This window comes from Loxodonta africana, chromosome 7, assembly GCF_030014295.1.
Source record: "Loxodonta africana isolate mLoxAfr1 chromosome 7, mLoxAfr1.hap2, whole genome shotgun sequence".
NCBI classification, from domain to species: Eukaryota; Metazoa; Chordata; class Mammalia; order Proboscidea; family Elephantidae; genus Loxodonta; species Loxodonta africana.
In genome coordinates this window covers 64276242-64289818 of record NC_087348.1, presented here as the reverse complement: position 1 = coordinate 64289818, position 13577 = coordinate 64276242, and the positions used below count along the sequence as shown (strand labels likewise).

At 42.6% G+C, this 13577-nt stretch overlaps 1 protein-coding gene across 1 annotated transcript; it reads right to left on the bottom strand.

Moving 5' to 3' along the window:
• Nucleotides 1-10752: 10752 nt before the first annotated feature.
• On the bottom strand, nucleotides 10753-12554 carry MRGPRX2 (MAS related GPR family member X2). The gene is given in 2 exon segments (XM_010592190.3): nucleotides 10753-12175; nucleotides 12177-12554. Coding segments are annotated over 2 exon segments (1005 nt in total). The 5' UTR covers nucleotides 12543-12554; the 3' UTR covers nucleotides 10753-11536.
• Between the last annotated feature and the right edge of the window lie 1023 nt (nucleotides 12555-13577).

Here is a 13577-nt window from a genome sequence, read left to right as displayed (position 1 = left end):
GATAGTGGTTGACTACACTTGGAAAGTGAGTGGGGGAGGAAAGTCTCAAGGACAAATATGAAATGTCAATTCACATCTGTGCTTTATTAATGTAGAAAAGGCAAATTCTAGAAACAGTGAGGAAGAGAAACCCATCAAATATTGAACAAAGAAGTGGTGGGTGAAAGTCAATGGGGCCCAGACTTCAGGGCCCAGGAGCCCCTTCCTGCCTCCCAAAAAGTCACCAATCACTCTAGACTGCAGAGTAGAAAGGAGGCAGGTGCCTGTGGTCCTCAGAGTTGTCATTCAGGACTGAATGTTTCCACCATGAGCTCTCTTAGTTCCCTCAGTCCCAGTTGGCCTAATGAGGAGATAGGAGGAAAACCACAACCTCTTTTGTCCTCTTTCAGGTCACCTTGAATTTTTTCTTCCTGCCTCATAACACAGTTTGAAACTCTATTTTTTAAGTGTATGACCTTTTTTTCCCTCTCACATTGAACTCTAAGCTTCTAAAAGTATGGGTCATGCAAGTTTTTTTCTTTTCCTAGCACATGTCCTTTATAGAACATCTATTATAACATCTTATGACCCTGTATGGCGCAAATGGTTTGCACTCAACTACTCTGATGGCACAGTGATTAAGAGCTCAGCTGCTAACCAAAATGGGAGTTTGAATCCACCAGCTCCTTGCTCCTTGGAAACCCTATGGGGCAGCTCTACTCTGCTCTGCCCTATAGGGTCACTATGAGTTGAAATTAACTTGATGGCATCAGGTTTGGATTTTGGTTGCTAACGTAAAGCTTGGCAGTTTGAGCCCACCCAGTGGTGCTGCAGAAGAAAGGCCCGGAGCCCTGCTTCCATAAAGATTACAGCCAACAAAACCCTATGGCGCAGTTCTACTCTGTAATAAATGGGGTAGCCATGAGTTGAAATCCACTTGATGGCCACGGGTTTTGTTTTGTTGACTTATTATAACATCATCATTTAACAGAGGAAAAAGCTGGTTGAATGGAGCCACTGGGACATACTACCAGGAGACTGGAGGGCAGGAAGAGAGCAATTCGAGGTTTTCATTCTCCAGGCTCTCTCCCTGCTAGGCTGTGAGTTGGCAGTGGCAGTGCTATTCTTACTGCTTGCTGTTCCTCTCCTAAAGCTACAGCTACAGATACAGGCGTCTCATGTCCTAGACTTGAGGTGGAAATAGCTCATCAGTATTGCTTGCCTCAGGGCTCTTCTTGCATTGTAACTTCCCCTTAACCCATCCCATCCTTTTAAGCTCTCTTCATTTTTCCTACTTTGGGCCATCTCTTCCGTCCTGGGACACTACCAAATACACAAAAGAAAAGAACTTTGAAAAGCAAGTAAGACAGTGAAACTTGGCATCAACAGCAACTCAGCTCTGGGAAGCAATGCCTGCAGGTCAGTGTGTCCCCTAAATTAATGTAAGAGGCAATATTGTCTCCATGACAGCAGATTTGAAAGATTGGAATAAAGGAGAGAATATAGGGAGACAAATCAAAGGAAGAAAGGTTATGTTGACACCATTCAGATCTCCCACAGTCCAGGCTGCCAGCCCCCAAAGATGCAAATAGGGAGCTCAGGTCTTCTGCCTTTTCCTGAAGGAAGCGCCGTGGCCCCCTATGGTTCCACCCCAAGGCAGAAACATGGGGATGTGAACTTAGTACAATCTCCCCCCTCCAAAAACAAACTAAAAAAACATAACTGACTTTAGAAATAGGACAGTTTGTGATAAATTCTTACCTTTCCTCCATTCTTTTGGCTGGAGTTGGAGAGTTGAGTCTTTCTGGGATTGAATGATTCCAGAGGACTCTTCTCTGCCCTCTAAATCACGAGGTGCCTGCAGGAGCTAGATGGAGTGAAAGCTGGTGGCCAAGGGAGGCTTATCAAGAAGTGGGACAGTCTCTGTGACTTCCTGTGTAGGGCCTGCAGGCAAGTCAGAGCCCAGAGCCAGAGACCAAACCTCAGGAGATGTTTCTGGGCATTTGCCCCATCTCCATGCACATATCAGCTTCTCGCCATCCCACCCCAACCAGTCCACCTTCCTGTAAATTCTTGCTTTTCTTTTTTTCTCCCACATTTAACTCTAAGCTTCTAAAGGTATGGGTCACACAAATTTTTTTTCTTCTCCACTACTATATCCCCAGCATCTAGCACATGTCCTTGATAGACCATCTATTATAATATTTTAGGACCCTGTGTGGTGCAAATGGTTTGCACTCAACTACCCTGGTGGCACAGTGGTTAAGAGCTTGGCTGCTAACCAAAAGGTCAGCAGTTCGAATCCACCAGCTGCTCCTTCGAAACCCTATGGGGCAATTCTACTCTGTCCTATAGGGAACCTTCAAGTGCCAACTGTGAGCCTGGATAGCAATGTCAAACACTGTGAGCCAACACGTGAGGCTTTATAACTGAAGAATAAAGTGTATCATAGAGCCATTCAGGAGATCCTGAAGTGGTGCTAACAGTTAAGTGCTGGACTACTAGCCAAAAGGATGGTGGTTCGAACCCATTCAGAGGCTTCTTGGAAGATAAGCCTGGTGATTTGTTTCCAAAATGTCACAACCTTGAAAACCCTATGGAGCTGTTCTACTCTGCACACATGGGGCCACCACGAGTCAGAACAGACTTGAGGGTCAACTAACAACTACAACAACAGGGTTATTTAAGCCCCACTATGGCCTGAGTGAGCTCTGGTGGCGCAGTGGTTAACTGTGTGGCTGCTAACCAAAAGGTCGGTGAGTCAAACCCACCAGCTGCTCTTTGGGGGAAAGATGTGGCAGCCTGCTTCTCTAAAGATTACAGCCCTGGATTGGGGGAAGAAGGGAGGAGGAGTTCTACTCTGTTCTGTAAGGTCACTATGAGTCAGAACGAACTTAGCAGCAATGGGTTTGGGTTTTTGGTTTATGGCCTGAACACAGGAGCCCTGGTGGTGCAGTGGTTAAGCCCTTGGCTGCCAACTGAAAAGTTGGTGATTTGAACCCACTGGCTGCTCTGCTGGAGAAAGACGTGGCAGTCTGCTTCCATAAAGATTTAAAGCCTTGGAAACCCTATGGGACAGTTCTACTCTGTTCTATAGGGTCACTGTGAGTTGGAATTGACTCGATGGCAGTGGATTTTTTTTTTTTTTTTTTTACTGGCCTGAGCAGAGCCCATGGCAGAGTAAATGGGCTCAGAGGCAGGTCAGCACATAGATTTGGTGTGGAAAGATGGGGAGATGCTTAGCAAGAGCACTTTCTGAGAGTGAGTAAAGAGTGAAGGGGGAGGCTTGAGGAGAGAAGTGATAGTATGAAGTGTTTCAGGATGATTATGGAAACCTAAATGATTGCTGGGAAGAGCTAAGAGGCCACTTGAGGTTTGTGGTCATAAGGTGAAACCATTTGGTACAGTTGTGTTGTTCTCCAATCACAACCAGCTTCCTGAGTATAGGATTGGAGTGACTGAAGAGTTGGATTTAACCAGAGCAAAAGATTTGAACAAACGCTTCACCAAAGCAGATATATGAATGGCAAATAAACATATGAAAAGATGTCTAGCATTGCTAGCCATAAGAGAAAACAACGATGAGATACCACTACAAACCTCTTATAATGGGTAAAATAAAAAATACTAATAGTTTAAAATGTTGGCAAGAATTTGGAGAAATTGGGTCTCCATACTTTGCCAATGGGGAAGTAAAATGGTACAACCACTCTGGAAAGCTGTCTTGCAGTTCTTAAAAAGTTATATATATACTTCCGAACAACCCAGCAATTGCACCCCTGAACATTGATCCTGGTGTAAAGAAAACTTATGTTCACATAAAAATCTACACACAAATGTTCATCACAGCTTTATTTATAATAGCCTGAAACTGTAAACAAACCAAACGTCCTTTAACAGGTGAAGAGTTTAACTGTAGTATATCCGTATAGTGGAATATTTCTCAGCAACTTAAAACAAAACAAAACAAACAAACCAAAAGAAACCACACTATTAATACACACAACATCTTGGATGGATCTTTAGGACATTATTTTGAGTGAAAAAAGGCCCAACCCAAAGGTTAAATATTGTATGGTTCCATTCATACAACATTCTTGAAATGGCAAAATTATAAAGACGGAGAACGGATCAGTGATTGCTAGGAGTTAGGGAAGTGGGGTGGGGGTAACTATAAAGAAGTAGCACAAGGCAGTTCCTTTGTGGTGAAGGAACAGTTTCATATCTTGAATGTGGCAGTGTCTGTATAAATCTATACATGTGATAAAACACAATAGAGTTATATACAAAGACACTCCAAATAATAATAATAATGAGCACATGCAAAAACTGTTGAAATCTGAGTAGGGTTTGTAGTCTAGATAATTGTATTGTAACAGTATCAACTTCCTGAGGTTGACAATGTATTATAATTATGTAAGATGTCACCATTGGCAGGAACTGGGTGTTGGGTACTCAGGATCTCTCTGTACTATTTCTGCAACTTCTTGTGAGTCTGTACTTAATTAAAAAAAAAAAAAAACCTGGAAGAGTAGGATGTTGGATTGACCATCTACATCGATATTAAATCACCGAGAATGAGAACAGGGGTTGCACTGGAAAGAAATCTATAAATCAGGCACTTAGACCAGAAAATTATATAATGGACCTTTACACCCCACCACTAAAATTAAGCATATATTAATATTAGGTCATATTTCCTTCTAATTTCTCTTTAAGAATATGTAAATAAACAACAACACAACTAAAGACCCAACACTACATCTCTTCTCTTTTGGATCTTTTGAGAATGAATGGCCTTGAGGGCTCAGGACATATTAGGCATCATTCAGTATGTTTTGAGAGTCATTGAGGAAGGCTTCCTCCAGGTTCATCCACTTCAGGAATGTCCTGTAGAGCCCTCTGGAGAACCATTTTGAGGGTCCCCTGGAGCTGCTGTTTAAGGGAGTCAAGGAAGAAGTAAATAATGGGGTTTACACTGCTGTTAATGCAGGATAGGATAAACGCAAGTAAATTAAGCAAAAGAAAGAATGAATTATAATCAGGCTAAAGTCAGTACCAAAGAGACCGTTGGTTGAGGACAGGCAGGGAGCATGGGAGGAAGACCAGAACTGTAATCAGGATGACCATGTAGTCTGGTCATATATATCCACTGGGAGCCACGGAGGAACCTGGTCAGAGAAGGAAGGAGCCCTAGTGGCACAGTGGTTAAAGCTCATGACTGCTAACCAAAAGGTTAGCTGTTCAAACCCACCAGCTGCTCCATGGGAGGAAGATGTGGCAGTTTGCTTTTGTAAAGATTTATAGCCATGGAAACTTTGTGGAGCAACTCTACTCTGTCCCATTGGGTTGCTATGAGTCAGAAACAACTCGAGGGCAATGGGATTGGTTGTTCGGTTTATCACTCTCATGCCAACCTTCCAAAACAAATAAAGATTGGAATTATAAGGATACTGAAAATAAAAGGCAATAATAACAGAAACAAACAAACAAAAAAAGTCAGAACCGACTTCTAAGGGAATCATCAAAATATAATGCTGTTGTAAGTCGGGGGGTACCACTATTCCTGTCCCCATTTTACTTGAGGGGGAAATGTAGGCTTGCAGTGATTAGGTAATTTATCAAAGGTCAGGGAGTCCTAGAACCTGAATTCAATCCCATTCTTGCTCACTCTAAACCCTGGGATCTCCATGATGCAGCTCAGGCCCCTCCATTGACATGAGAATATTCAATGGTATTTCCATGAATTATCCTTCCCCGCCACAAGACAGACTGTGAGCAGGCTTGGTACAGACTGCTAGTTGCCCTTATATCCATTCTCCTCAGTTCTCACATAATATCCTGTGAGTTTTAGACCACTAAAAGGACCCCATGTCCCAGTCCCCCCTTGATGCTGGATGACACCATATGGCTAGACTCTGGCCAGAAGGAGGTGAGCAGAAGTGATGTGACCAGCCCCAGTGTCAGGCTTTTAATGGCAACACTGTGACCTCCCCTTCCCCTTTTCCTCTTCCTTTGTGTCTGGAATGCTGCAATGACAGGAGCTATTTAGGACCAAGAGGATGAGGGTACCACTCTAGGGATCTGGAAACAGTAAGTTGAAAAGAGTCCCGGTGTCTGACACTTTGAAGCCCCCAGTCCAGGTCTAATAAATTCTCTGATTAAGTCATTATTCAATGGGTCTCCATTAGAGAAGGCAAAATCATACAAGTAAAATATTTATACACACGTGTGTATCCCTTATTTTAGTATATTCAGTTTTCAAGGTATTTATGATAATATTGAGAGATTGTTCCAAAAAATGATGTTAAAGGAAGAAAGTGCAACAAGAAAAGAACAACCCTTAGGAGACATGATGAGGTATTGATTCCATCACATTGTGATAAATAGAGTCCCAGGAAATACAAACTGTGAGGAAGATATAAGCAGTAGAGGGAGCCCTGGTAATGCAATGGTTAAGCACTAGGCTGCTAACTGAAAGATTGGTGGTTCGAGCCCGAGGGAGAAAAGACCTGGCAATCTGCTCCTATAAAGATTACAGTCTAGGAAACCCTATGGGGCAATTCTACCCTGTCCTATAGGGTCACTACTAGTTGGAATCAACTTGAAGGCAAACAACAAATTTTTTCCATTTGCCATCAAATGTCCTTTCCAGTTTTTCTCTCTCTTGCATGCACCCCAGGAGGAGAAGACTCTGCCCCATTGATGGGCTTTCTTCCCCTCTGGCTCCTGATTGAGTAGAGTTAAAGTAGAGAGTGACAGGAGTTAGAGGCAAGAAATGAGGGACTTGGGGTATTTTAGCCTTTTTCTTGGTTCTCTTCTTCCTCGACTGAGTCGGCAGTGGCAGTGTTACTCCACCTAAGGACACAATTCCTGTCTAGTGATCTAGTGCTATGGCCACGGCTACAGTTGCAACCCTCTCTGAGTTCTGGAACTCCTCCTTAAACCTTAGGCCTAATCATAGTAAGAGCTCCTCTCAATTACTTGCCTTTGGGATTTCACTGTCTTTACTAACTTTTCGTTACTGATGCTCCTTTTGTAAATAGTCCTTCATTAAACTCTCTTCAGTTACCTCAATTTGGACCATTTGTTCCCAACTGGGACTCTGACAGATATACAAAGCAAAAACTTTTGAAAAGCAGGTAAAACAGTGAAACCTGGGATATTAACAGCACTTTAGTTTTGGAAAGCTAGGTATGTTTACTACCTTGCACCCTGAGTGAATGAAAGCAGCAGATTCCTCACCAGAGTTATAGATCTGAATGGTTGAAAAAAAGAGGAAAGTATTGGGAGAGGGTCCAAGTAGAGGGAAAGGCCCTGGTTTCCCCTAGTCACATCTCCCCTGGTCAAAGTTGCCAGCATCCAACGCTGTCAGGAGGGAGCTTCATGTCTCCAGCCTTTTCCTAATGGAAGCTCCACAGCTCCCTGAATGTCTTACCCCACGGTGGAGCAGTGTAGATGCTGACTAAGAAGAAAAGTGAGACAGTGGCTTTAGAAAGAAAAAAGATCTTGATAAATTCTTGCCTTTCTTCTATTCTTCTTGCTGGAGGTAGAAAGCTGACCTGTCCTGACCTGTCCCCTTACAATTGACAGTCACCAAAGTATACTTCTCTGCCTTCTAGATAAAGAGGTGCCTGCAGGAGCTGGAGTGAGACATGTGACTGAGCCAGGCTTATCAAGATGTTAGACAGCCCCGTGATTTCCTGTGCAGGGACCCAGTGACTAATTAGAATCCAGATACATATGAGTCATGACCCCTCATACGATGTTGGTCAGCATTTGGTTCAACTCTACTTCTCTCTCTCAACCTCTGCCTCTCCCCGCCTTATTCAGTCCTGTTCCCTGTTAATGATTGTTGTTCTGGAGCCTTTTGCTGCTGACTCCGCACCTGCTAGCAATGCTAGGTGATGTAAGCCCACACTGGAAGGCTTTTATAGCTAAAGTGTAAAGCACACCTTACTTTGCTTGTTATTCAAGGCCCATCACTGCTTGTCTCCACCCCCCTGCCTTTTTTTTTTTTCATCATGGCAGTAATGGGTACATGCTTACAATTTCCTTTCAAATGACCACAGAGACATACTAGATAAAAGGTGAAAGTCTTCCTGAATTCTGTTCTCCAGAAGAAACAACTGGTTACCATTTGGTTTCTCAATAATTTTATTAGTTATGATTATAGCTTTGAATAGTAAACTTTTGTTTTTATTTCTTAATTTATCCGTGTTAACAAGAAGATCAATTGACTTGCTGTAGAAGAAATAAAGAGGTAGCACACATAGCAGCCACACTCAGCTCGATGGTAACAGGTGAGGCAACCATGAAAGTTGGATTTAACCAGGATGGGGTTTGTTAGTGTGGCAGAGGGAGGGCGTGGTAAGGGAGCGGAGGGTGGGTGCGAGATAGTGCTTATAAAGACAGATTGTGGAATGATAGAAGTATATTATTTACTGTGTTTACTGATTTTTGTTTTCTATTTAAAATAATTATATCAAACACATCTATTTATAGTCAATTTGTTGAACTGAGTGAATTCTCATTGACTTCTCCAATTTGAGTCCATCTTGTTTCATGTCAGCCTACTCCCTGCTGTGAATGTCAGGCATCTACTCTTCCTTGGTGTTCTTTTCTATCTCAGCAGCTCCCAGCATTGTCGTGGCTCATTTGTATATCTCTCACTCGATCAGCTTCTTTCTAACCCTCATAGATAACTAGGTGTCATAGTTCAAGGTGACTTTAGGGCCTGGTGAGCGTGTGCCCTCAGCACTAAAAAGGGGTGACTGCGGCTCAGAGAGGAAATGCGCCATGCCCACGGTTTCATATAAGTCATGGCCAGGGCAAAAACCCTAACTCCAGGCGCCTGCCTTGGTGCTGGTTTTGCCTCCTTCACTACAAAACACCTCTGTTGGGTCTACACCTCTGGTTTCCTTCTGCCTTTGGTGATTTAACTGGGAAGGAAAATGAAATGAAAATTCCACCCTTTCTAAAAATGTGTTATGTCTTCAAAATAAATGATAGGGCGTTGGCTGAGTGTGAAACTCAGACACAGAAGTAAAAACCAGCTACCCTGTGAGCCAGGCTTCTGGTTTCACTGATCCTAGGACACATGAGCAAAGAGCTATTCCAGGAGACTTTTGTAGTCACTGCCAACTGCCTCCTGACAGTTTTTCCTCTATGCCATTGTGTCTCTGTATACCTGTCTCTGTGTCTTCCAATATCTCTGAATTTTTCCCTCTGTTTCTGTACCCCTCTCAATCTCTGCCTTTCATATGGTTTTTCGTGCTCTCCAAATTCTCCAGCTGTATTTCTCATTCTCCACTGGACTATGTCATGTCTCCCTTCACCTAAGAGACTACAAGCTTCCTGAGGACTGGATCCTAAATTAATTTATATTCTGACTCCTCTCAGTGCCCAACACAGCACCTTGCATGGAGTGGGTATACAGAAACAGCAATTGTACAACTTTGTTAGGGGTTTCCTAGCTTTCCAGAGACCCCAAAGCCTGTGAACCCTAACCTGTGCCTGCACATAAAATTCTTGAAAAATTAGATAAGATTAATTATTTTAAAGCTTCAGTTGCCTGGAACAAGCGAAATAGCAAACAATTTTGTACTAAAAAGAGAGCATGTGGCTAGGAAATCTCTCAAAACACCCATGAAGGACTTTAATACCTTTTGTCCCTTGCTGTAAGAAATCCCAGGATACCTTGCATGCTCCACCCCAAGGTGGAGCCACAGGTTTGTGGATGAAGAGAAGCATCACTCACTTTGCGAAGAGTCAGTTCTTGAGTAAATGCTTGCAATATAGATGAAATGGATATTGCATACTTTAATTCTCTTACAGTGTTTTTTTTTTTTCACATTTTCTTTTGATTCTTTCTTAGAGTTTTTATCTCCCTTCTTACATTACCCATCTTGCACGTAGTTCACTCTTTCCATTAGAGTTCTTAGCATATTAATTATATTTATTTTAAATTTCCAGTCTGAAAATTCCAAATGTCTACCAAATCTTACTCTGGATCTGACGGCTTGCTCTGTCTCCACAGACTATGTTTTTTGCCTTTAAGTATGTCTTAATAATTTTTTGTTGAAAGCCAGACATGAAGAATTGGGTCATAGCAATGAGATAAATAGGCCTTTATTGTGAAGTTTTATTTTTATTTGGCTAGAAATTAGTCTGTGTTTATTATTTGCTGTAGCTGTAGGGTGTCAGTAGCTAAAATTTCTCCTGGAGTCCTTCTTTTTGTCTCCTTGTTGTCTTACGTTCTCCTAGAATCTCCTTTTTAAGTACGGTCTGAGCCTTGCAGTTCTTTTCATCTGTCATCTACTGTTATTTTACAGGAACCCTACTGATGTGGTTTTAAGATGTGGGGGCGGGGGGGAGAGCATTCTATAATCATATGACTAGATCTCAGTCTTTTAGTGTTTTCCTTGGCTATGATCTTCACAAATGCTTCTCGGCTTTTTAAATTTTCACTACTTAGTTGAGATAGAAAGTCTAGAGGAGGCTGGGGATGAGTATTTACCTTCCTCCAAGTGGAAGGCTAGAGGGGGCTGGAGTTGGGTTGGGTATTTCTCTCCCTTCCTACATTGATTTAAAAAAAAAGAAAGAAAGAAAACTCAAACCCATTGCCGTCAAGTCAATTCCAACTCCTAGTGACCCTATAGGACAGAGTAGAACTGCCCCATATGGTTTCCAAGAAGTGGCTGATGGATTTGAACTGCCGACCTTTTGATTAGATGCTGTAGCTCTTAACCACTGGGCCAGCAGGGCTCCACATTGGATAGACTCTGATAAAAACTCACATTGGTAAAGCTCTGGTAAAAGAATTTCCCTTGAAGTAAGACCATTGTTAGAACAGAGCTGACTAAACTTATATTAAAATGGTTACTTTTCCCTTTTCTCTGACAGAAGCAAGAGGGAATTTTTCTTCAATCTTCACACCAAGAATTTGGTGAAGTCACTTTAAGATGGTGACTAAAATCTGTTAAAAAGAGATTTGGCACAGGCTTGACTTAAAAACCCATCAGTTTATTTCTTTATCAAGATGTTTATTCAATATACATTTATTAAGCTAGGGCCACATCACAAGGCCTACCAAATTTAAAGAGCACAGCTTTTTTGGACTATACTGAACTTTAACCCTTTAATTATACTGAGACTGAAATTGTAGGGAAGAGATTAAAGAAAGTTGCCTAAAAGATAACATGGTTTTAGTCTCTATCAAGTGCAGTGACCAAGAAATTTAGGTGTTTTCTGAGCTATTTTCAGCCTTCTGCTGAAGCTGGGATTCTTCTAAAGTGGGAGCAGTCATGGAATCCAGCATTGGCAACACCCACACGGTGATAGGATGGAGGTCTCTGAGAAAGGTAGTCCTTGAGACATTGCATTCAGTGTTTAACAGGTATTGTCTTACTTAATCTTCACAAAGAGGAATATTACCTTACCAATTTAAAGAGCAGGGGCATAAGGCTAAGAGAAGTTAATAAAATCTCTCAAAAGGAATAGGGGCAAAGTTGCTTCCAAAGCCAAATCTGTCTGAAAAAGCAGAGCCTCTCAAGTGCTATACCACACTAGTTCCTGACAGCTTCATGATTTCTTGAGTAAGACTTCCTCCAGGTTCATCCACCTCAGGAGTGTCCTGCAGGGCTTCCTGGAGAACCGTCTTGATGGTCCGTGGAAATCGCCGCTGTTGCCCCCACTGGCTAAAGGAGCCAACGAAGAAGTAAATGATGGGGTTGGCACTACTGTTAACACAGGATGGGACAACTCCAACAATATAAAGAGAACAAAAGAACATATTAAGATAACTGTGAATCCAGATTAATAGCAACCAACTGATGCCGTAGGGCAGACCATAGAGAAAGAAGACCAACACTGTGAGCGCAATGGTCACATACAGCCTAGTCAGCTGCATCTTCTGGGAGCTATCGAGGATTCTGCTCATCAGGGCCAGGCTGGACCCAGAGAGAATCACGAATAAAAACATTAGCCATGCAGTGGTGATGAAATCAAATGTCTGACACCAACCATCCTTAAAGTCCCTAAACAGGAAGCCACAGTAGATCCCCTCCAGGATGCTCAGCAGCAGGGACACTATCCAGAGCAGGGCACACATGACAACTGACATGTGACTTGGGTGGCAGCAGTGGTACCAGATGGGGCACAGGACAGACAGGCAATGCTCAGTGCTTATGATGCTCAGTGCTTATGATACTCAGACTTGCAATGTAGGCAAAGGTTGACACAGTGTTGAAGAAGTAGGGGATGAAGATGGAACTAGAATGTAAAAAGTTGATAAGATCCTTCAGAGAATCTATAATATGGCAGCAAAGGAAGAGGAAGTCAGCCCCAGCCAGATTGAGGATGTAGACAGAAAAGGCATTCTTCTTCATGTAGAAGCCCAGGAACCAGAGTACAACCATGTTTCCAGCCAGCCCACCAAGGGCAATGATGAAGATCAGGAAGCCTGGTGTCAGGGTCTTCACATTACAAGTTAGAGGAAGAGTATCATTACTTCCATTCAGTGTTGTGAGTTCTGTCTCGAAGGCTGGGATAGTTGGATCCATGCTCAGAAACTCTCCACTGGTGCCCCTGGGAATACATACAAGACTTGAGCACCTGTTGATTCATTACTGGCTCTCATAACCACCCTACTATGTGGGAATTACCGTCCGTATTTTACAGACAAGGAAAATGGAAGCTTGTGGAAATTAAGAAATTTATCAAAGGCCTGGAAGTCATAGAACCTGGGTTTAATACCAGTTCTTGAGGGCTTAAACTCTGGGGGTTTTCCTGCCTTCCACTAACATGGTACAATTCTATGACAGAACCTCCCCACACTTACCTTCCTAAGGCCATGTCGTGTCCCCTGTCATTAAAGGAGGCAGAAAGAAAAGTCTGGGGAAAGCTCTGTGGAACAGATACAGCACTCTGGGTTCAGCATTCCTTCGTCTTGGGACAGAGGCTCCTTCTCACAGACAGGAAGTTGGAAGCTCTTATCTTTATTGACTAACAGTGTCCATCCACGAAGGGGCAAGAAGACCATGTTTTAGGGACCTGAGAGGAATGTGATCACTTGCTATACAAAAAAAATTAAAAAATTACTTGCTATACAGACATGAGAAAGCCAGTTTTCTTGGGCTTCGAATGGCTCAATATATAATCTTTAGGAGGACAGAAAGCACATTTTTTTTGTCCATTGTGTATTCCCAGTGCCTAATTCCATGTGGGGGACAGAGTGAGCATTGATGGTTTTTTTAAAAATTGTTCTTTAGGTGACAGTTTACAGGTCAAGTTAGTTTCTCATACAAAATTTTATTCACACATTGTCATGTGACCCTAACTGCCATCCCTATAATGTGACTGCACGTTCCTCCTTTCTACCCCGAACCTCCTGTGTCCATTTAGCCAGCTCCTATCCCCTTCTGCCTTCTCATCTCACCTCCAGACAGGAGCTGCCCATCTAGTCTCGTGTATCTACTCGAACTAAGTATCATTTTATGTCTTATTGTTCAGTCTATTCTTTGAAGAGTTGGCCCTGGGAATGGTTTTAGTTCTGGGTTAACAGAGAGTCTGGGGGCCATGTCTTCTGGGGTTCCTCC